This window comes from Ylistrum balloti, unplaced genomic scaffold (genome assembly GCF_031769215.1).
Source record: "Ylistrum balloti isolate Yb309-2 unplaced genomic scaffold, AGI_CSIRO_Ybal_v1 Utg369784, whole genome shotgun sequence".
Taxonomy (NCBI): domain Eukaryota; kingdom Metazoa; phylum Mollusca; class Bivalvia; order Pectinida; family Pectinidae; genus Ylistrum; species Ylistrum balloti.
In genome coordinates, this window is record NW_026781971.1 from 1 (window position 1) to 26,123 (window position 26,123).

The window sequence follows — 26,123 nt, forward strand, 5'->3', positions numbered from 1 at the left end:
TTCTGTCTCGGATAACCGACACTCAGGCAAATAAATACCCTCTATAGACAAACTGTCAGGAATCTTATGTATGACAAAACTAAATCAAAGAGCAGTCCAACATTCTCCATCCTGTGGTGCTCTTTGGGATCGAGCACCACCTGGTCCACTGATTTGCCGGGCCAGGCAGCCAGCTGTCTCAACTCCAGCTGTGCTGGTTGGGAGGCCAGCTGCCCATCATGTGTGGCATAGTCGGAAGCTGAAGCCTCCGACAATTCACCAACACCGAGCTGCAGACCGACAAACCCGAGAGCACGGGTAGAGAAGGAGTCCTTCTCTAAAACCGGAGCCCGGGCCGTGGCCAGAACCGAAGACATGATATTGCCTTCTGGCAGAGACCGATCTGAGCGAACGGAAGCCCGAGGAGCCACCAGGGAACCCAGAAGGATGGTGGATTCAGGCGCCGACGATGCTGAGGCGGTGGGCAAACCTCCGCCCTGAGAATCCGGGAGATGTAGGCCCGGAGGAGCCCGCATCCCCAGGGAGAAAGATGAATGACATCGTCTTCCTCTGCCGAGCCCGCACCCTCGATGTCCATCTCCTCCTCAATAGAGACCGAAGTCCCCTTGGGAGGAACAGGGGCCGCCAGAGGAGCCATCTCCGCAGAGGGGAACTCCTCTTTATGGCATTTGGACGCAGCGCGACCAACAGCTGTAGCTGTAGGCTTGGGTCGGAGACCCGAAGCCGACCCCTGGGAACAGGAGACCGACGGGTCCGCGCTGGAGGCGGAAGTCCTTAAGGTCTGGCAAACCTTTATAGGACCGGCCAACAAGGCCCCCGAAGTAGCAGAACATTGGGGGGATTCCGCACTGCTATAACATCTCCTAGAGGAGAGACCAACCCCTATGGGTTCCACGAGTGAAGACCCATGGGGTAAAAACCCAAACCCCTGAGGGAATGGGAACGGTCCAGCGGGCCGGGAGTGACCCCAGAACTGGCCAAGATGGCCTGCCTGAGTCTGGGGCTGGACATCCTGTCCAAAGGACCAGGATGAACCGCCACTCCCACCAGGTGGAAACCCAGACATGTACAGGCTAAGCCCGTAACTGCTGAGTAACTGTTGGTACCCAAAACCATCCGCAGGTTGGCCTGGGCGACCCAGGAATAAGTGCCCGCAGGCACCCCTACTCCCTGAGCCCGGGGGAAAGGGAGACCGGAAACCGGACTCCTGGCCTGAAGCCCCAAACCCTTGGAGGAAAACCCCCTGGGAAACCCTGCACTGGGAAATCTGGATTGGGACGGAAGTCCCAGAGCCAGAAGCCTGTGAGGGTGGGAAAACAGACCCCGCGCTGACACCAGGATTAGTGAACTCAAGTGTCACTAATCCCCGTAGCCACAGACAATCCTGACAAAAAGTCTGTGGCCCCTGAACCTATACCCGAAGGCACAGTTCCGGAGTCAAAGCGGCCCCCACCAACGACGCCACCTGGCGTGCCGAGGTCCCTGAAGGAATGAGAGACCTCGACCGGAAGTCCCTTTCCGACGGTAACACCGCCGCCTATCGAGAGCTACCGGCCAATTCGACCCTTGACTGCGCCGAGTCAGGGTCGGGCTGCCCCCCCCCTACTCCAGGACGCACCTGGACAGGGGGAGCCACCCCCTGCTGAAGGGCGGAGCTCGGTGGAACGAGAGCACCCCCAGCAGGAACGCTCTGGTTCAGAACTTCAGGAGGGAGGTCTTAAAAAGCTTACTTCCCTTACCGGAAGAAGAGGACGAATCCCTCTTCCGGCGGAAAGTAAGCTGGAAAGGCATGGGAGCCTAAGCAGCAGACTCCATGTGCAAACAAAGTTCACATAGTGAGGTCTGGCTGTAATGTCGGCAAATGGGACAGGTATCATGGGGTTCCCATTATCTATAGAAATAGGAACATCCATGCGCTGACCCCCGACGTAAACCCGGCACCTTTATCCAGCATCGAAACAATAAAAAATTGTAACAATGAAAACAAGGATAAAAAGTTTTCTAACAATCAAAAAACTACGAACGAGATCATAAAACCTACCGTACGCAGCAAGATTGTACTGCAAAAAAAAGAAAACGGTCGTACAAAACGGCCGACAAAGCAGCAAGAAAACAATTTCAACTTCACGAAAATCCGAGTGACGAGACAAGTAGTCACTCACTCGAACACGCGGAGTAAAAACACGGCCGGAAACGAAGTTCTCGAACAATCAAAAAACTACGAACGAGAGCACAAAGCCTACCGTACGCAGCAAGATTGCACTGCATAAATAAAACGGCCGTACAACACGGCCGACAAAGCAGCAAGAAAACAAATTCCAACTTCACGCAAATCCGAGCAACGAGACAAGTAGTCACGCACTCGAATACGTGGAGGAAAAAAAACGGCCGGAAACTTAATTTACGGTCAAGAATAAACTTAATTTCACAATATAAGACAATGGGAGAAGGGGACTACTAATAGAGTAAGGTAAATATCACTCTGCCGTGATGGCTCATGGATCGTAGGGAGGGCGGGATTGTTTTTCTTTTGAATCTTTTGTTGTTGGGATACAAAGATGGGTGTAGGTACTGTATTTGCATACTAAAGTTATGGTAATTATTACTGAAATGAAAAGCATCAATACCCACAAATATTACACACTATACATTGTATCAAAGACCGTCTCCTTCACTAAATCCTTCATTTCAATATTAAAGGTGTTTCTGATAATTATTGAAATTCATTATACAGAATAAAACTCAAAGCACGGACAACAAGAGGCCCATGAGCCTGAATGATCACCTGACTATGAAAATTTATTATTAAAACAACACTGTTCATTTAAGTTTCTCCACAGCCCCCAAATTTTCAGCACAATGACACTAACAGAACTGGAGAAGAAGTGTTAAATGTGATTTTCAATAAGTCATAACAGCTTTCATATCGACCTGAAAAATTGGATCATTTCAGGCAAGTTTGAGCTTAATCCCAACGATGGAACTTGAGAAGTTTAAAATATGATTGTTTACATAACCATCTTGTCACAAAATGGCCACCACGGACGCCGTGATGAAAAGTAAGAACATTTGTGGACTTCCTTGACTTCATGAGTCAAGTCACTGCTCTGTAACATTTCAGAGTCCAGAGTCTTCTCATTGGTTACCCTGGAGTCAAGTTTGTCCTTTGTAGTAAGCTAGCTGCTCTGTGAGTCAGTGTCAGAGTCAAGTCACTTCTCTAGAACCTTGAGTCTCTTAGAGTCAAGTACTTCTCTATACTCTTACAGAGTCTAGCCCTATCATTCCTGGCTTCTCTGGCATCAGTGAGTCTAATCGCTTCTCTGTTCATCAGTCAAGTGATTTCTCCTGTTTTGGAGTCAAGCACAGTTCACTTTTACTTCGTTTCTCTGATGTCGCAGAGTCAAGCTTGATCATTATCAATAAACAGCTTAACTTGTAGCCAAGTCTTGGGTTGTTTTTTGTAAAAGTAATGTCAAAGATATTCAAAATAAAAAGTCAATCTGAAAACTTGTCAGCAGCTCTCCTGTGACCTCCAATATCTGTTGAGTAACCTCTAATGTTTTAACTGCATATCAATTAAGACAATCAAAGAGATTAAGTTTTTTGAACCCCTTATATTTTGGAGTAGAAATCAATTAATAGATGTACTCCAGCAAAATCTACTAGTTATAGAAGTAAGCTTGATACTTCTTACAATTAAACAATGGGAAAAATCTATGACATCCAATTTTTTTTTTTTCAAAAGCCAAAACAAATAAGTAAATTCAACATTTTAACATAATGACACTATAATCACTAGAGGGGGGGGGGGAGGCACAACGTCCCTCTAGGTGTAAATCTGGTGAAGTTCTTGCCGTGTTGGACTTAGTCCTTTACTACACATAATGACACTATAATCACTAGAGGGGGTTGGGGGGTGGGGGGGGGGGGGGGGAGTTGGAGGCACAATGTCCCTCTAGGTGTAAATCTTGTGAAGTTCTTGCCGTGTTGGACTTTCTCCTCTACTACATATTATGACACTATGTTAGGGCTATGAGACAACTGTATAAGTAAATTCATAGTTCAAGATTGCACACAGGAACAATTAATTGTATGGGCTCCCTGTTAAAAGTGATATGTATCTAACCCGAAGGAACAATCAATACTCTACCAATTCTCTGCTTTATCTCTGTGTTTTAATTTCAACATTTCATTTAAATTGTGACAAATCACCTTCTTAACTGTATAAGAGATTGGATATTTTTATTGTATTGCCAAATAGCATATTTTTCTTTTAAAATTTCGAAACTCTTCCCATGAAATATTTTTTGTCTAGGTCTATGTGTGGTGACGATCAGAAACATCTCAGATATATACTTTTTAAACCCTATTTATAAGACAATGAGCCACTGTCTAGTACTATGTTCACCCATATCTCAGGTTGTTCCAGAATCAAAATTTGTATGCTGGTCCTATGTACTTGACTTGCAGAGTTAAGCAAGTTAACTAACATTAATCCCTCTTAAATGTTGGCTTGGATGGAAGTGCACACATAAGAGTGTCTAGATGTGATGAAGCCAGAGTTAAATCCTCATGATTCAGACAGCACTGACAAAATCAAACCCCCTGCAGCCATCGCCTTGGAGAAAGGCAAGCACACTCTCCTCTGCTTCACTAAATCAGCCTTCTTAACTAAAGATCTAAGCATTGATTTGATTTAGCTCTTATGCTCTAAACAATTTGCACCCCTAATTACATGATTAATTATTAAAATTAATCCTATAAGTTTCCATAAACAACTAGACCCCATCTTGGCTTCAATTGCCACTTTTGTATTGAAGATCTATACTAGAATTAATTGAGAGTGTAAACCTGACACACAAAAATCAACTGAAACGCTGACGGAAAACCACATAGTCTCTGTACTTGTCAATCATCCCAAGTTTATATGCTAAAGGACCCAGTTATTGTCAATCATCTGAGTGTAGTTAAGACAGAGCAGACAATAACACAATCAATTACAGTATTGGTTTGCTGAAGTGAAAATATCTTACACTTCAATATGAGTCTACACTTGCAGAGATTAAGAAGTTTTCAGACCTTTGAGGATTATTTGAGAATATAGAGATTCAAAAGTCGTGTTTTCAGAAACTTGAAGACTTATTACAGAACACTGAGATTCAAAAGTAATGTTTTCAGAAACTTACAGCTATACTACAGAATAATAGTGATTCAACCGTCGTATTTTCAGAAAATTGCAGGTTATTACTGAATATGGACTCAAAAGTCGTATTTTCAGAAATTTGCAGGTTATTACTTAATAAGGACTCATAAGTCGTGTTTTCAGACATGTAAACATTATGTAAGTATTCACTACTGCTAAATCTTAAACTTTTAAGAGAGATTCATTTCATGGATTTTGTGGGTATTCTAAATCCACAAATATCCATGCATTGTTAAAATAAGTAAGAAAAGATTTACTTATCAATGAAATCAAGCATCTACAAATTGTATGTTATTGGAAAACCAGTAATTTTTTGGAAAACCATGGAAATAGAGCCCCACATAAAACACATGATTTTTACATTAGATTTAAACTGAAGCTGTAATTTTCAGAATAATAATAAAAACACTGCAGCTGACAGCAAACAGCATGGTAAAACTCTTGGCCCTGCAGTTCATTAGAAGATGTTTTCATTTTATCAGAATTATCTTTTTATTTATGTATGTAACAACTTTTCTCAATATGAATTGAACACATACCAGAACATGCCTTAATTATTTTTTACAAACAAAGTTTTCATATTTTTGCCATTATAACATTTTTTTGAATGTAGGTCAAATGTCAATATCCAGGCTGAAATTTTATAAGAATTCTGAAGATGACTTGCAAACAAAGGTCCAGGTCATTAATTAGAACTCGATTCATTCTATTGCTATTCTAGTTCTTCTTGCTTTTATGAAATCAAGACTGCTTACAAATTGGTACTCAACTGAAGCATTATCATGACAGGAAATCAGTCAAGGTCACTCATGTGAACAAAGTGTTATTACAGTTAAAATTAGCCCTACATGTACATACAGCCAGCTACTTAGTCCAAGACTAAAAGCCTGTTTAAGCTTATAATGACTAGAAAGAAATTATTGTAAACCAAAGATATTAACTTTGTATACGGGAAAGCATTTTTTAAATAAAACATGAAATGTCATAATAGCAAAGCTTAATGAAACAAATGAATATCTGATGTACAGTTGTAGTTTGTATTGAACAGTTCACCGTGCATCAATGTCAAACTTGACAAAGTTTGAATGTGTAAAAGGTATCAAGGTATTTTAATGAATGAAGATTCTTAATGTATATTGGTCAGTTTGAAGGCGACTAGGTAACTAACTTGAATTTACAATGAAGCAGAAGATGTTTACCCTTCTGGAACAACTGGTCATATTCTCGTTGTAAATTTCAGGAGTCTCCATCCATGTAAATCTTTCCTTTGTTCATATTTTGCCCAGGTATCATCAAATTTGAATTTGAATGAAGATTCTTTTTGACATGTCTGTGTTTTTTTTTATTTAGGTCTTCCATTTAATCCCTTAGACAAAAATGGACCTTTCAGACTATTGTGTTCATCAAAGCTAACATTTTTCGAAGACCTAGACATATTTGACGGAATGCACTAAACAGATGATATCCATGCAAAACAATTCTTTTTGCGGTTAAATAGGTTTTGCTACAGACAGTACAAGATATTTAGACACTTATAATCAAAGCTAATGTATATCTCAGCATCTATTCTAAGTCAGTGCAGAATTCTTCTTCAGGAGACGATGATACAAACAGACAGTTTATCTCCGTGAGACCTTTTTAAGAGTTCAACATTATGTCTGAAAGACATTTAAGATCAGTCATCCTTCTGACCAAAACCTCTCTCCAGACTATCCATCTATCCTGGCAACGTGATTCAAAACTGCATGTCGCCACAAGCTGTCAGGTTTTGTTTAATAGAAAGATCAACAAATATTGGCACTGTTGGTTTGTAATGAATACTTTATCATTTCAACATGTTGACATGGGAAGCTGTTGACATTGTGGGATATATGGGTGCTGGGGGAGATGTTGACACAGGAAGCTGTTGACTTTGGGGGAGATATGGGTGCTGGGGGGAGATGTTGACATTGGGGAATATTTTGACATTGGGAGAAATATAGATATTGGGGGAGATGTTGACTTTGTGAGAGATGTTGACATTTTGGAAGTGCTGACAATAGGAGAGATGTTGATATTTGGAGAGATATTGTCACTTGGGGAGATGTTGTGATTGGGGGAGATGTTGACATTGCTAGAGATTTTAACACTAAGACAGACGTTGACACAGGAAGATGTTAATAATGGGGGAGATATAGACAGTAGGGGAGATATTGACATGGGAGGATGTTGACATTGGGGATGATATTGACACTGGGAAGATGATGACATTGCAGGATATGGGGGAAATGTTGACTGAGGGAGATGTTGACATAGGGGGACATGTTGACATTAGGGAAGATGTTGATATCTGGGGACATATTAACAATTGGGGAGTTGTTGACTCGGGAAGATGTTGACACTGTGGGAGATGTTGATATTGGGGGAGATGTTGACATTGGGGGAAATGCTGACATTGGGTAAGATGTTGACATCTGGGAGATTTCAGGCATTAATGAGATGTTGAAACTTATGAAGATGTTGGCATTTACAGAGTTGTTGACATTGGAGAAGATGTTGACTTTTGAGGAGATGTTAACACCTGAGATATTTTAACACTAGGGGAGATGTTGACATTCGGGGAGAATTTGGCACCGTTGGAGATGTTGACATTGAGGAAGATGCTGACATTTGAGAAGATAATGACATTGAGGGGGATGTTAATTTTGGGGGAAAATTGACATTGGTGGCAATGTTGAAATTGGGGAAGATGTTGATATTGAGGAGGATTTTGACATTAAGGATAGTGTGACATTTTGGGAGATGCTGAAATTAGGAAAGATGTTGACTTTGGGGGAAAATTGACATTGGTGGCAATGTTGAAATTGGGGAAGATGTTGATATTGAGGAGGATTTTGACATTAAGGATAGTGTGACATTTTGGGAGATGCTGAAATTTGGAAAGATGTTGACTTTGGGGAAGATGATGACATTTGGGAGATGTTGACTTTATGGCGTTATATAATGAAAATATTTACGAATATTAACATGGACATTCTTGGTATTGTTGACATATCAGTTAATGTTGACATTTAATTTATGTTAACATTTCTGTATGTAGTGACATTGTGACAAATGTTTTCTTTAAGGCAAATAATGTTTATGCCAAGGTATTGGTAATGAAGAAAAAAGCTTTTGCACTACATTACAGAAAAATAACATTAACCAAGTCAGCATTCACTATCACACAAGCAAGTGTCTGCACCGTTGAAATGAATTGATAAGCAGTGTCGACCTACCTTGAGATGTCCCACTGGAGGAAATGTTGTCGCTGTGGTGGACCCCATCAGTGGCAATGTGTCGTTGAAGATTCTTCCATCTTGTGTCCAATGTTGGGTCAATCTTGCACACCTGCAACATAAATAATCAACCCTACTTATAGAATGAAATCATATTTCAACAATAAAGAATTAAAACTCTTTGTTAACAGATATGGAGAGTAAAAATAATCCAAAACTGATTTTGAACCAAGGACCCTGAAATTTATTCTGATTTACAAGAGTTACTTCCCTTTCTTTTAGTACAGCAATAAGCTTGACTGCAAAGAAGGCTACGAACCAGAGGCAAAAACAATCTCTGACTGTACTAAATCAAAGTAATTACTGAAGTCATCTATCCTTGGGTGCTGCTACATGTAAATCTATTTTATCATTGTTTTAGAAATATTCATTAGTGGACATATATACTACTATTAATTATGTGTATAAGATCTGACTTAAAATCAAACTTGAGCAGATCATTGATAACAAGAGGCCTGGTATATATATACCAGTCAAATATCATGCTTCTATAGACCTCTTAGTTAATGAGAAGATGTTTAATGGTTTTAACAACACCCGAAAATGGATATTGCAACAGAAAAAAAAATAGCAAAACAGCTGTAAACAGCCAACACAAACCATAGAATGGATGATTAAACACTGTTACCACAAACTAGCCAAACAGCTATGAACAGCCATTATATACCAGAGCACTGATGTTACCACAGACTGACAAAGACCAGCAAAACAGCTATAAACAGCCATTTCATACCAGAGAATTGATGTTACCACAGACTGACACAGACTAGCAAAACAGCTATAAACAGCCATTATATACCAGAGAATCGATGTTACCACAGACTGACACAGATTAACATAAAACAGCTGTTAATAGCCAACACACTACAGAGAATTGACATTACCACAGACTAACACAGACCAGCAAAACAGCTGTGAACAGCCAATACACACAACAGAAAGGATGTTTTAAGTTTTAAACAGACACAGACCTGCAAAAAAGTTGTACACAGCCAATACACAACAGAGAATGGATATTACAACAGGCACAGACTAGCAAACAAGAGTATCAGCGGAACTGTTGAATGCTTGCTGAAAAATACTTTCATTGACACAAAGATTTAACAAAAGGCAATAGTTCTGTAATTAAGGGATGGCCCAACCTAATACTGACACACTGCACATCATGATCAATGTATAATCCAAGTTTTATTACCCTAAGATAAATGCAAAGTTATGCTCTGGACATTAAATCTTAACAAAGGGCAATAACTCTGTAATCTTGGGGTTGAGGGCCCTGGATTTGGTACACTGAACATCGTTTTAGCATGATCAATGTATAATCCAAGTTTCATTACCCTAAGATTAATGCAAAGTTATGCTCTGGACACTAAACCTTAACAAAGGACAATAACTCTGTAATCTTGGGGCCTCAGTATGACACTATATACTCCAAGTTTCAGGATCCTTTCTAAATGCAAACAATTTAATGCTGTGTTCTCGACACTATATTTTGATAAAGGGCAATAATTCTCTAATTCAGGGGTTGTTGGCCCTGAATTTGGTACACTGCACGTTGTTTTAGCATGATCAGTGTATAAACATTATCCTTTCTTAACTGAAGGGACTGTCACGGAAGGATGGACGGCCATGGCAGCGACTATACCGAAATTTTTGGGGAGTATAAAAAGATATGGACAGACACACACACCAGAGAATGAATGTTACCACAAGCATAGACTACCAAAAAAGCTGTGAACAGCCAACACGCACCACATAATGGATGTTATGGCAGATCGACACAGAGCACAATTCACCTTAATGAAGGACATCAAGATATAATGACATCTGATTCGATTGAAATCAGACAAGTCAGCAAAAAAGAATGTAATAGTTATATTCAACCTCATCATATCAGATTAGGATATTTTTAAGAGAAGTCACAGCCCACATAACCAATGCAAAACCAGCACAGTTAACATTGAAGCATCTGAAATGTATCAACCACAAGATAAATAGTCCAAATATGTTCTTAAACTGGAGAGTATTATCAATATAAGCAATGAAACGGTGAATTCTAATAAACTATTACTAGGTATAATATTGGGTAACACTGTGGAGTGTCATTTGTGCAATATTCTAGATTGCAAGTGGTAGCCACTGGTGATGGACTTTTGGTCCCCGAGGTTTGTTCTAACCTTAATGCCATGGCATGGTTACATGTGTGTCTTGACATCATTCTAAAATTATTAGATATATATAAAATTAACGAAATTAATTGAATAATGGAACTTATGTACCTCCCCATATAAGTCACCTCCTATGCTTCAAAATCCAGATCTTTAGCATCATTGATGAGTCTTGACAAATCAGCTGTAAGATGCAGTTTAATTCAGAAACTATAAATCTTTGTTAAAAGTTACTATTCACTTATGTGTATTCTGTACGATCTTCAACACTTATTTAAACAATTTTTGTATTTGTGATCTGCGAAGTCCTGCGTAAACTTCAGGAATTTTCCTACTTCATGAATAAACAGCATAATTACAAATACCAAATACTTTTGGAGTCTTGTTTGTGTATTTTTTCACTTTTATTATCTTTGACATTCAAATCATGAAATGGTCAGTGATAAAACTGTATGTGCCCACTTCCTTCCACACTCCTAAAATAAGCAGATGATAAAAAATGTTCTGTAAAACCTTTCAGTTTGGTGGAATATTGTTTTCATTAACTTTGTGGCTAATTCTTTATCCACACAATTTCTCATTAACTTTGTGGCTTATTCTTTATCCACACAATTTCTCATTAACTTTGTGGCTTATTCTCTATCCACACAATTTCTCATTAACTTTGTGGCTAATTCTTTATCCACACAATTTCTCATTAACTTTGTGGCTAATTCTTTATCCACACAATTCCTCATTAACTTTGTGGCTAATTCTTTATCCACACAATTTCTCATTAACTTTGTGGCTTATTCTTTATCCACACAATTTCTCATTAACTTTGTGGCTTATTCTTTATCCACACAATTTCTCATTAACTTTGTGGCTTATTCTTTATCCACACAATTTCTCATTAACTTTGTGGCTTATTCTTTATCCACACAATTTCTCATTAACTTTGTGGCTTATTCTTTATCCACACAATTTCTCATTAACTTTGTGGCTAATTCTTTATCCACATAATTTCTCATTAACTTTGTGGCTAATTCTTTATCCACACAATTTCTATGTCCAGGAAATAATTAATGGATAAAAATTGAAATAGATTTTTGGTATTTGTCAATTTTGTTCCACACAATTTCTCATTTACATTGTGGCATTAAGATTTATCACATCATTAAAAGTCATTAACTTTGTGGCTTATTCTTTATCCACACAATTTCTCATTAACTTTGTGGCTTATTCTCTATCCACACAATTCCTCAAACTTTGCGGCTAATTCTTTATCCACACAATTTCTGTGGCTTATTCTCTATCCACAAATCCACACAATTCCTCATTAACTTTGCAATTTGAGTTCAACTAAAATTTATGATTTTACTTTGTCAATTTTGTTAGCAAGATTTATCCATAAAGTCAAGTGCAAACATGAATTCATATTTCTGTAAAATTAAGCAATTTGAGTTCAACTAAAATTTATGATTTTACTCCAGCTTGTCCGACATTTGACATGATAAATCAATACTGCCTGAGCACGTTTTGATCTTAAATTAATATATGTTACAAGAATATTGTTTGTACATTTTGATAAAAACATATGTAAGTACAGTAAAACCAATCATGTAACCTCCATTGAATAGCTGACCTGCCATTAAGAACACAAAGAAAATGCATCTTTTTCAGTTGAACAATGATTATGTTTTTTACGTCTCAACAAAAAAGAAAAAATGACCGCTCAATGCGTTTTATAATCAGTAAGTTAACCACAGTACACTGAAAACAGGAAAAGTACTCAAAGTCCCCTACTGCAGGAATATGCAAAATCTGTATATGTTTTAACGATATCAACACATAGGTACATGTAACTGCAATTTTCTTTGTTAAGAATTCCTAAAGGATTAAAGGGATCAAATTAAATCTACAAAAGAGAATGCAAAATCCCTGATAGATCTGCAGTCTTACAAGATTCAGCGATCCCAAGATATTTGTATTGTGAATGTCACACAGTAAACAAGAACTCGTAACTCCATGGAGACATGTAGTGTTGGGCAAGATTAGTAAAATAACTGCTTCTACAAATTATATAATCCTCATATGGCCTTCTCTGATATTTAGCTTATACAATGCCAATGACCAGAAAGACTGCTAGACCATCAGATTGAGAACATATTCTGAAGGAAAATCCTGACAAGGCATTATCTAAATGTTAAATTGTCCCTGCAAAAATTCAGTAAATCCAGAGTGGGCAAAACATCTTTATATATATCACAACCTTTATTCTTTGTAACGTGTGGCTTAAAGAAGCAGGCAGACTGTTGCACTTTTGCTACTCTCTCTGAGTTCTAAGCTTGCCTTTTATTCATGAAAAGAGTCCAGACAACTGAAGCGAAATTGTACAAAACTGAACACATTTATCATCAATTATTGAAATAGATTTGGGTTTGAAGCGAGGTGGTAATTGATATATTGCATTATTTCAAGTAGAACTTGGGAGACATTTTTTACTATTCTTTACAAAGCAAACCTCCTTTGAAGGTTTTGTTCTGATTTAAATTGAGATATAGGGCCAAACAGCCTTTTTTCTCCATAAAAGCAATACTTCAGTAATGATCAGTCCAAAAGTGCTTGCCACCTCTGCATGTTGGGTGAAACATCTAGTCTGGAACAACAATATCATACATACAATTATTGACTTGTTTTTAGGTAAATTTGAGGATTAATCCTCATATTCACATGAAGACAAGTCAATAGCATACCTGCCAACTTTCCTGATTCAGTCGGGAGTTTCCCAGTTTTTTTCTCCCCAGCCCCGTCTCCCAATTGTATGAATAAAAACATGGGTAATCTCCTGATTTCAGAGATTCCACTCGGTAGGTCACAAGTAACATTTATATATTTGTCAAATTGGTAAGACTGACCACCTGGCCACATAATCAAGAACTAACTAGGCAAGTAAACTGTCCAATTATCTAATTTGTTTCACCCAATTTAAGTTAATACATTCTGACTGCCACACTTGGAAGCACACTTGTACATGGCTGATTGTTCCCTACCTATTAATTAATGGTAGACCATTGGTCAGACCTAAGGACCAGGCCCAGATAAATGGTCGGTTAAGATGAGGTCATTATACAGATAATTAAGTAGTTATTACCTACAAATAACAAATTCAACAAGAAAATGGTTTGAAAAATGATCTTTATAATTTAACAATGTTGTTTTTCAAACCATATTTTTGTTGAATTTGTTCCTCAATCAATACTTATCATTTAACCACATCAGTCCCTAAAAAACTAGGAAGTTGGCCTTGTGAGCAAAAATTCAGATCAAAGATATATTTCGCACACTAAAAAGTTTAGTAAAGTTTCAAGCATGTCTGGTTCTTCCCAAAAAATGTGAAAATGGCGACATAGGAAATACCTACACTTATGCAAATTAGGAATGTATCCTAACCAAATTTCAGGATTTGTATCTGTCAACAGTTATTTTCTAAATATACATTTCACAGTAAACATGAAAATTCAAATATCATGAACCTCTAGATTAAAACATTTTGAATTTATAAAATATTATTTCATTGGTCTTTCTTTTCTTCTCTTTCCTCTAAAAATCTAATAAAATAACAGCTTAAAATTCCATGAGATGATTAATATAATTTCTTCCTTAATTCAATCAAACAAATCCTTTCAGAAGCATTATATTTCATATACATATCCTTACTAGCAAACAATTAATCATCAATCTTAATATCTGTTACATTGTGTGAATTCAATGAATACTGAGAATTTAATTGAATTAATTCCAATCTGATCCTTAATTGTGAAAAAAAAACATTTCTTCACTGTTAAAGAATAGTAAAGCATGCACTTTATCAATTACAAAGTTATCCAGAAGAATTGATGAAATATACTTAATTTTTCCTTTGTGACAAATGTAGTGAAGTGCAAGGGATCATGGCTGTCAAAAATGTTGTTCACTCACTTTTCTCCCCCATGAGAATTTGAAGTTGGCAGGTATGCAATAGTTTTATTATTATATGACAATAATCCACACTTCTAATTGGTCAAAAACTGTATCCCAGGTTACTGTATTGTTATCTTTACCTGTGAGACAGCAGAAAGGGTTATGGACTAATACATAATATAAAAAATCATGGGTTCTGAATGTTTGGTATGACATTATAATTTTAACAGAGGCCAATGAGGTATGTTTTGACTAATCAATATATAGGGAAAAAATCTTTTTATTACTTCCCAGCACATTGCTATAGATTGCCCTAAAAAATCATACACTATGAAATAAAATGTTAGTTGTCAATTAGTGTTCTGACAGATATCTGACAGACTGATAAATCCATTTGTAGCCGACATTTATTTTATGGCATTCCTTGTGGTTTGAATGCACATTCAGTCACTAAATATTATAAAATTTACCATGTACTGACCAACTTCTTATCTGAGACCGGTATTACCGGGGGTAATCTTGTCTTAATCTCATGCAAGTCAAGAAAGAATTCTACACTTGGCCAACATTTCTTGTATGTCAAGTGAGCATCTTACATCTGATCAAGGTCTCATGTAGGTCTAGCGGGCATCCTATATCTGACTACCGTTAGTCTCTTGCAGGTCAGAGAGCATTTTACATTTGGCCAATGTCTCTTGTAGGTCCAGTGAGCATACTATATTTAATCAATGTCTCTTGCAGGTCAAGAAAAAGCATCCTACATCTTACTAATGTATCATGCAGGGCAAGTATCTTACATCAATCAACATCTTTGAGACTTTAACATTAGCCAGAGTAAAGACCAATATGAAGATACACATACATTTCACAGACAATCAAAGTGTTGAGTTTCTGGATAAAGCAATTGTCTGCGCTCAACAGGCCTATTTGACTTGCCTTGACATGAAGAAGGAACCAGAAACTTACAATATCCCTAAATCTTATCCACACAATTTTTTGTCTTTGAAACTGTTGATTTTCTGAAAAGTTTGGTTGACTGGCACAGTTGGTGAAGCACTTAGCTCAGACACCTCCACACTCGTCGGCAGCCATAAAGGTAAGAGGAAGGGAGATTGTTTTGAATCTTTTGTTGTTGGGATACAAAGATGGGTGTAGGTACTGTATTTGCATACTAAATTATGGTAATTATTACTGAAATGAAAACTTGTCTTTCACCTAGATGTCCACTAAGTTCAGATTTGTGAAAATTTATGGAGTTTCCAGTGTGATGATCAGGAGTTTTAATTCCCTGATACTTTGGTTTTCCCTTTCAATAAGACCCTCTACACATTTCAATCCAAGCCAACAATAGTCAAGTTTAAGATGGATAAATTGTTCACAATTGTTTTAAATAATATAAATCTATTATATATGTGAATATATCAAAAGTGAAATATAAAACAAAGAGAAAGACAAGAAAGAAAGTCAAAGGTCAAGATCCCAAGACCTCCATTGGGAACAACAGATCCATCTCTTCAATGACCTGTTTGTAGCAGACACAAAAAAACCTTCAGATTCCGCAGATTGTAAAATCGCAGTCATTCACATTGAAACATGGTTTGTAAAACTTTGAAATAAAATTCCAAGTCTTTTCAAGGACAGTTATAAAAGTATTCTCATTCAGCTGAGAATGGGGAAGTAACTGCTATATTTTTGGAGTTTTACGTTGCACAAATCAACTGTAAGAGATGAAAAAAAACAGAGCTCACCATTTCATCAAGGCACTAGAGATTTGTTTTTATGAAATTTACAGGCATTCCACATATGGCAATGAATTTTTCGGGGTAGGACCTGAAATTGAAGGACACTTTTTCTGTGTTATGTAGGCTGCACCCACACAATCCAATATCATACTTATCATGTATTAAGCCGAGGAGACCAACACTTTTTCAACAGGCTCAACGTAGGGCACATTTAATTTCATACTGTAGATGTACATAAGCAGTCATCTGGATAAATATTGAACATATAATTACATACTTTATCAGTAATCTGGATACATATTCAATATTTAATTACAAACTGTAAATGTACATACTTAAACAGTAATCTCATTTCAGTGCTTTTTCCAATGAAAGTGTTGAGCTAATATTGCAGTTTCTTTATGTTCCTTATATAGACTATTGTGTTGAAACTGGTTTTCCCTGCAGAAATCTGCAGTTTGGTTTCAGCGACTTAGCTTAGGGCAAGTATATTAACTATCGTTTATTTAGTTTACCGCTTGACGCATCATTGAACAAATGGGTTTTTACAGCTCCGAACACTGTCATACCATTATACACCGTATTGAGTAATCCATAGAACATATATATAGCACTACTTTTGCCAACATGCAAATTCTTTACTGCACTAAATGGCCAAAAAATGAAAATGATTTCATGGTGCCAAATTTAGTACAGTAATCATTATAACTTAACAAGAGACATGGGCGTGCTTATTACCAGACAAGGGCTTACTGTATAAATATAGCAAATATATGACAAGTAAATTATCACAATAGAATTTTTTTTTCTTCCAACAAAATTAAATCATACGTCGTTATAAGCCCACCTTTAATAAACACTTGTATCAAGTAAAACAATCTACAAATGCTATTTCATAGTCCTGTAATACACAAAACACACTAACTTTGACTCAGATGGTACTTAATGGCCCTAGTAAGCTTACTGAAGTCCTTTAAGCACATTAGACACAAGGCATATTCTGATGAAAAATTTTATTACAATGCAATTCTAAAATCATTTAGTTTCGAAAGGAGTACGAGAGTTTCGTATACTGTGATGCATGATGTATGACATGTCGATATTTGAAAATGTACATTCATACATCATTTACAGATTGTCACTTTCCCATATTTTTGTTTCACGAGAGATTTTCAGCGATAAGCGTATTTGCTGTAGAGCTAGACCTTGTAGATCACATTATACTGGGTTTGTTAGGGAAAGTTAAACAGAAAATCAATGGAGTTCTTAGCATGGAAGACCTAACGCAGCATGACAATTTAATGTTTATGATCGCAGGCAATGTGTTAGTGGGATAACGACGTCCTAAAACAGAGGTGATTATGGATGCTTTATTGGCGAGAGTATATAATAAAGAAGAAATAAACAATGAATAAAGATAAAAGAATTACAGACTGTTGATTTGTGAACATAAATTATCCAGTAGTTATATATTTTTATCTATCCCTGATCTTGAATCAGGAAGAAGCTAGGAAATATACTATGGTTTTAAATCATTCTAGTTATATGAACTACTCAACGTAAAACCAAACGTAGAATTTATTAGTCAAGTCTTGATGACATAAATCACATGATTGCTTTGTAAGTAAAATGGACCATCCATATTGAAATTAGTCTGTCTTTGGAAAATATCCATTTGTGAATTTTCACTTACTTTTTAAAAATACATCTTACATGATAAATAGAATCTTACATTTGTGTCAGTTTAATATGGACTTTATTAAAATTTGCTAAATAATTTCAATTACGATTCACTTATAAGGCTCCTGGTATATCAAATTATTGATTACATTTAATGAATTCTGTATCAAATTGACACTCGTGTAAGATTTTCTTCTTCAAACTAGAAACATATTATCTATGACTTATGAGTTATGAATTTAAAATGCAAACTGTTTTTAATTTACAACAATTTCAAAAGAAGCTATCAGCTTATATTTATCACTCTTCATAGCCTGGATGAAAGCATAAGAGAAATCATACATGGCTGGACAAGTGACCCATCAAACTTTCACGTATATTCAAGCAATATAACCCCAGTCTCGGTGAAAGGCAATAATGTTATCACTGAAACATCCGACCACACATTATCTTAAGTTGAAAATGATGCTTATATCTTTTAATCAACAATATATATCAGAAACAGTAAATATTTGTCCGTAAACAAATTTTCAATGATGAAATGAACTCCGTGAGTATTGTTTATATAGATATTCAATGTCACTATCTGTGTAATTCGTGTAAAATTCAATAGTCTTTTATAATTATTTCAGCATTTATACTGTAAAAATTAGATAAAGGACTTAAGGCAACAGATATTTGAACTACAAGATTGCAGAATTCCATTCATCATATACGAATGTTTTCCAGGCACAATTAAGAATCTAATTACAATCTCTATGTTAATCATAACCTCGATCCTGTAATTCTAACATCACTTCCGTATTTAAATCAAATCCATGAAATTGGATATTTCTTTCCATTCTCTGCATTATGGTGCATTTGCACATGAATTTGCACTTTAGAATAAAAGTATACAAAATTAACATAGCCAACCTGAGCTTGATTGATGAGAAGATGACAACATCCAAATAACCACTGAATTTCAAATACAGACAAAAGTGCTGCTCAAGTTTATCATCAGAGAGTAAAATTTGAAATTTTTCCCTGAAGGCCAATTGTCAGATATTATTGCAGTACTGAATGTGTCTTGCAGTATCATCCCAAAGAACAAACATATACATCATGTCCAACTGAGAGTCTGGGAATGGGTTTATCAGAGGGTGAGGTAAAATTTATAGGTAATTTTGAAGTGCTGGTGGGACGGGTAGATGTCTAAAATGAGTGGATTACTGCCTAATTGTGTTGTCATTTGCCTGTCAAACTTCTTGCGCCAGTTTGTTAAAATCTCTGACGTTAACTAGGCTTTCTTGTTTCCTTCATTTTCTATGGGAACATGTTTCAGGTTCTTGAAAGAACATAAGTTTTTAAATTTGCCGATCACAAGAAGGAGTTCATCTATTCCAGCCATGTTAACATGCACAATAACTGTACCTCTTTGCTCATCTAATCACCAGGACACTTAACGTCTTTATATTCCATGGTTTTGTCTGGCAACATTTGGTAATCTTTCATTATTGTTTTTAAGCTTTTTCTGCCAATCTACCATAGCAATGGAAGTTTTGTCTTCTAAGTTCAATTCACAACAGACCTTTTTAAAACTTATGTTGTGTCTTTCTTTGAATTTGTCTAACCAACCAGTTGCATGTTATTCCAAAGCAATCCAGGTAGTGTCTTAATGCTCAGTTCTGAATATCACAAAACTATTCTTTCATTATTATAGTTACATTTCCTGAAACCTAATTATTCAAAACCAAAGCATTGTAATACATTCAATATCACACTTTCCACCATTTATCTCATTTCCATTATCAAAACATGACAATTTTATCCAAAAATTCAATATTTCATTAAATATTGCTTTAATTGACCTTTTAAACAGAAATAGAGAAAATAATCAATACTTACAATATCATATTACCATATTTATTCTCAGATCGGCCCCTATAGCAAAGGTTTAAGCTTGGGGAGGGCTTATTTGTGAACTTCTTCTAGTTCATTATCTTAAAATTGATGATCCTACAACAGAGTGAAGAAGGGGGCTTGTTGGTAGGCAAGGGGTTTCCAGTGGATAAATACGGTAAATTGAAGCCTTCCGAAATATAGATTATACCATAAAATAAACAAGGTAATCTGGAGGGATCATGGCACCAGCCATTATTTAACCTTTACCGAACACCCATCATTGTTTAATCTCCATTCATTCTTTTTTTTTTTTCTCTTCTTTCTTCTGATTTTTTAATATCTATGAAACTTTAACATTTCTAAGAAGTAGCAATAAGATTCTGTAGCTGTCTTATCCAAAATGGTTTCCTCTCAGTCAGTTTACTTTTCTGATAAGTTTCAAAATCAGAAGGGGACAACTAGGGAATAAGGGTATACTTAAGGGAGGGGAGGGCTATGGTATTTGGTGAAGAATTTCCATCAATTCCTTTTCAAGAAATAGCAATTATATAATTTCTTTGTCAAAATACAAGACGGGCTCATGGCCATTTTGCTTTTCTTATCATGTAGTCTCAAAATTAAAATCAGAACCAGGGACCAAGGGGAATAGACAATGGACCGTAGATGACATATTATGACCTGGGACAAAGGTGATTTGAACAGCTCACCATCATCCGAGGTTAAAATCACCTAATGAAGACTGCTGCAATTTTGATGTTGCAAATTGTAATATCAGGTCATTTTTGTTCTACTGTGACATCAAAGTCTGAGGTCAATAGGTCAAATATTGACATTGAACATTTTCATTTAGTCAATAAAAAATGATGCCAGGTGTTATACAATGTGGCGTAACTTATGTTTCATTTATCAAACTCATTTGTTATTCAGGTTTTTATTAGTTACATGAAATACAGATTTGGTCATAATTTCTTACGACATAAATGAACAGACTTTTGAAAGGTCATGAAAAGAGTTAATGAGGATAAAGTCATTTGAACTTCATATCTATCTGAACAAACTTTCCAAATTTGATTTTGTAAATGCATACACATTAAAAAATATTTTTGGTTTTCCTTCTTCCTCTCCATTCTTTCTTTAAAGATCATCTAAATTAATTTTTGATACACAGTCAAACCTGCCTTAGTGAAACTTACATGTACCTGTAATAGACTGACGGTGAACTGAGTTCCCCTGAGCCTTCAGGTGATAATTTGGGGATAATAAATGACACAAGGAACAGTCCTGGTGTGAAATACAGAAGTGGAGGTAATAGCTTACAAAATCAAAAAAAAAACATAATAACTTACATTTCTTGTTTCACTATATCACTATATTTTTGTGATAACACATTAATCGAATTGGGGTGATTTCTGTTAATATATTTCACTGAACCTGTATTAAGAGACCACCTGTCATATGTGTACTTATTTATTGTCACCTGTCAAACATCACATATAGGTTTGACTGTTGAAACAAACAATAATTCTGGGTTTGTCATTGCACGATAAAGTGAAACTGTTTGTAGATCCATCACAACTAAGCTACAGTCTTTGTTACTGGTTGCATACCTATCAGTGTAATTAAGGTGCAGACAAAGAGGTTAGGTCGTGCACTTTGTCATACAAAACAGCTTAATTAAATCGTACAAATTAAGTGAAGATACCTTTGCCTTCAACAAGATTCTTTAATAATGGCCTATTTCATTAGAATTCCATCGTTACGTAATCTTAACTTCATCACTGAATCGATACAAGATGGAGCCCATGCAGGCAGGCACACATTATTCACAGTTGTTACAATCTGAAAGTGTCTTCTGTTGAATCAGGCCACACAGACAAAACAGCCATTCTCTTTCAACTGAAATTGGCAAACGTTACAATTTGCTTGTCTGAAGAAATATATGTGCATGTCAGTTTCCAATAGTTTATAGTATAACTGTCTTCTTAACTGTTTATTTGAATACAACAATAATAAATCCCTCGAACAAGTGACATGCTGTCTGGCTATTTCAATAGTTAGACAGTACTTGCACACCATTTAAACCTTTACCAATGGGAACAATTTCTCGCATATTGCCTACGGCTAACCCTATGTGTATGTCTCACTGATAAAGGAACCCAACAATCTTCCATGACTAGCAGACCGATTAGAAAACCCTTTTTCCCCTTTTACGGCCAATTAGAAAGACACAACAAGACAATGTATATCAACCAAAGAAGATAGACTTTATACAGAAGATGAGAACACAGCACAATTTTAAGGTCATTTGCCTCAAACGTTGACAAAGGAATCATTCATTCTCAGACTCAAAAATTGGCTTACCACAGGAAATCACAGATCATATTAGCATTTGCAAAGCTCTGTCACAGCTATTTTTTTGTTTTGTTTCTATCATGTGTGCAAGTTGTTTGGTTTTGTTGTTTTTTAGGACACTAGGCCTACATTGCTTAGTTAAAACTTGCTATCATTAAATAGGCTTTTAGTTTTTAATCAATCATATATGCTGTATTTTAAATGATTCTTCAGCTTATTACAACACCTGTTTATATACATCATATCAACAAGTTTCCTATGTCAGATCTCTCTTAGAATGCCAGTGCTCTGTTAAAATACTGGTGTAAGAAAACAAAGCTTCTATTTCAAAATGTCAAGGAGTGTTAACCTTCACCCACAGTAACACTTAGGGGACTCGTAGAAATTTTTCTCTATTAAAGAATCTCTATATCACACTTGATTCTTACTTAAGCACCTGTCAGGAGAAGTCTTCAACTGAATCCTCATCTCCACTTACATATGTCAAAAGACTTTCCATACCTACACTTGTGAAACTTCTGTAAGAACAAAGGGTTTATTCTTGTTTACAAAAATCACAAGAATATATCAACACTAGAAATGATTACTTGTGGCAGATATTAAGGTTGAATTAATTTGTACGCAGCTGAAATTTTCTGCAACACCACAATTTACTCAGAGTTGCTTCCTGGGTCACTGTCCTTAAAAATGGTGGCATATAATCAGGGAACTGTCCAATAAGCATTGATCTCCAAGAAAAATGGAAATGTGAATAACATTAAAAACACAATGGAGCTCGTGTAGGTAAAAATAACAATAGTTTCTAATAGCATTATGCTCTTGGTCCATGTTAACATGAATATTTGACCATAATAGAGATATGTGTTATATTTGTGGTTTAAAACAAAGACAAATTTTCCTACATTCCTACAGCTGCTGTGACATAAAGTCCATGATGTTTCTTTTATTCTTTAACAATGTTTATTCTTATTCATTAACTTACCAAATCAACCAAACAGGTTTCAGAAATATTAAAAATTCAAAAAAGAAAAAATCTGAAATTTGAACAGTTTATCTGTAACATATCTAAAATAACACTACATGTGTTTCAAATAGGAACATTTACTACATAACGTCTTAAAGATAGATTATAGTTCAAATATAGATGATAAATTGCAACCATGATATTGCAACCCAAATACCATCCATTCTGTTATGAATTATCACCATTGCTGTATTGACTTGAGCATTCTAAAAATAGAAAAAAAATGTTTTTTTATACTTAATCTGACTTCCTATCATATTTCCTTTGGATTGCATTTACCAGGATATGAATGACACAACACTTCCACAATTTTGATGGGTATTAATTATCATGGATTATTTTGTGAATAGAAGAGATCAACAGATTGGACATCATATAGAAAAGAGGTGACCATGTCGTTTTTGCAAAATCAGTCATAACACAGGACAAAGGTTAAAGTGGAGAAAACCGTCTGTGGCTGAAATCTCACACCAGACAAATATTAGCCATAGAGGCGTAATTGGTACAAGCAATTCTATGAGTTGTGTAATGTTACATACAATTTTGTAAGGGATCAATACCTACAACAAAAGAGAGAGCTGAGATCTGAATGAGAAGCAGGCTTTTCTTAGATGTTACATCGCAGTGTAAATTAAATTATAGCATCAAAACAGAAAATGTTTTATTAACTGTTTCCGTGTTATAACCCAAACAGCGTTAGTCTTAACAAACAGGCCGGGTCGATCAATCCCCTGTGCAATAATCAGTTTAAGTCAACAAAATAGTTTTGAACAATTTGAAGAAGCTGCATGTGCAAAAGAGCAGTCTGTCACTGACCCAGTTTCCGATATTTGCTATGAATTTCATCGAGTTTCAAGAATGAAAAATTATAAATTTTAGTGATTAGTATGGATAAACTGTTCTTACTATCATAATTCAGAATCCTGGACCCAATTACTGATAGCCACCATCACATGCAACATTAAATATTGTCCCTCTAGTCAATTGTCCTTATCTCACATCAATACATATGAATTATTGTTTTATTTCTGGCATCAGAAAGAGTTTTTTTCCAAGTTATTGAATACATTTTGTCACATGACAGTTATTGGCTATTTGAAGTATTATCAGAGAGCGTTCACAGTGCCAGAAGGAAAACATTGAATAAAAGTCTGTAGTGAATAAATACTTAAAAAAAAGATCAAAGTTCAAAATGAAGGTGATAGTGATATACTACTCATCAATAAAATATAATTTTCAGAAAATACCGGAAATCAAAACCTTACTGCTGATAAAATAATATAAAGAATTTCTGAAATGGCCACAGAAACGGTTTTTGCCACACAAAGTCACAGCTTAAATATGGATGTTGAAGATACCAGACACATGTGCCATACATTACTTGAACACCATACAAGAAATAACTGGGGGGCTATGCTATAGAAACACAATGTAATGGTGATATGATTTAACATTATCATAGGTTTTCTTGTTGAATTCAGGTAGAAAAAACTGTCTTGCTAAGACTTTGTTTTCACTATGATTTTCCTTGGAAAATTGCTTTAAAAGATTTGAACACCCCAGGCAACAGTCAAAACTGTTGACCTACAAAGAACATACGAATGTGCCCAAGTATTCCAATGATTTGATGAAGAGCCTTTCTGATCATGATTGTTGATGTAAACAGATGATCTCGATGATATACATAAATCCAGACAGACAAGTATATTTATATCTTAGTATGTGATTATCTCAGATTTGGTTAAGGACGATTTTCAATTTTCCTGTTGTGTACAGAAGACAGTCTCGCGGGAGAAAATTAGCAAAGGTTACTGGATCTAGAATTAACAAAGCAATTACCTTGGTTTGAAATAACGATTTTATACCATTAGGAAATCAGCTAAACCTCGAAAAAGAGGAAACGTTTTGCGACGTTGCAATTTTTTTTCATTATTTTCTATATATATTCTCCCTGACAGCAACCAAGATTGACCTAAAAACTAAATCACCTCCCTGTTGTTTGAAACTAAAAAAAGACATTCTTTTATTTGTTTTACCCCAGAATCTTCAATGAGACCAACCTAGAAACAGTCCTTTACCCCCAGACTTAAATACATCGGAAAATTACCTTAAAACCAGATTCCATTGATTTCAATCCAACATCAGAACTAACATGCTCTGATCTAACTTTGAACAATGTGTCATGATTGTCAATGCATTTTTTTTGCAAGATGTAGTTCTCAACCAAGAATTAAGCACTAAATTTGTTGTGTTGTGATATTAATGATCATTACAAGAGGCCCATGAAGCCCGTTTCCCTCATCAGGACATTTAGGCTTTCTCTTTGAAAGATTTTTCACTATTACAATGTTACTTTTTCCCAAAAAGATGAAGAATTTTGAAATCTCAAATTAACTTTTTTTTTCATTCAACAGAAAAAGAATTACTTCAAACTTACCTTTATTTCCCATATTGGACCCTGCCCCTCTGCAGATTCTTGATTAATATAAAATTAAGTCATCTTCATCCAAAAATATTGGAAATATCATTTAGCTTGAAATACTTTCTTTGCACTTTTATTTGATCTCAAATATCAAATTTATCTACAGTATATTGACACATCAGCCCTCAGACCTATCCTTTTTAGTGATATAAAGTGTTGCCCATATGAAAACAGACAATATAGGGTCGATATAATAGGAGAAAAATTAGTCTTTAAAGAAAGTGACATTGACGGACATGACCTTAAGTGGTTTCCACTGTACCTGCCCTTCAGGATAAAGTTTCGGGTTGACAACACCTTTGTCAGGTTTGGTTGTAAGATCTTCCAAC

General features: G+C 35.9%; 1 protein-coding gene across 1 annotated transcript in view; it reads right to left on the reverse strand.

Moving 5' to 3' along the window:
• Positions 1-8,460: 8,460 nt before the first annotated feature.
• LOC132544234 (ATP-dependent RNA helicase Ddx1-like) overlaps positions 8,461-26,123 on the reverse strand; it is a gene marked incomplete at its 3' end in the record, with an annotated part of 40,403 nt that continues 22,740 nt past the window's right edge. The window contains exon 20 of the mRNA XM_060207807.1: positions 8,461-8,572. Within this exon, the coding sequence (XP_060063790.1) occupies positions 8,461-8,572 (112 nt within the window). The remainder of the gene's footprint in view (positions 8,573-26,123) is intronic.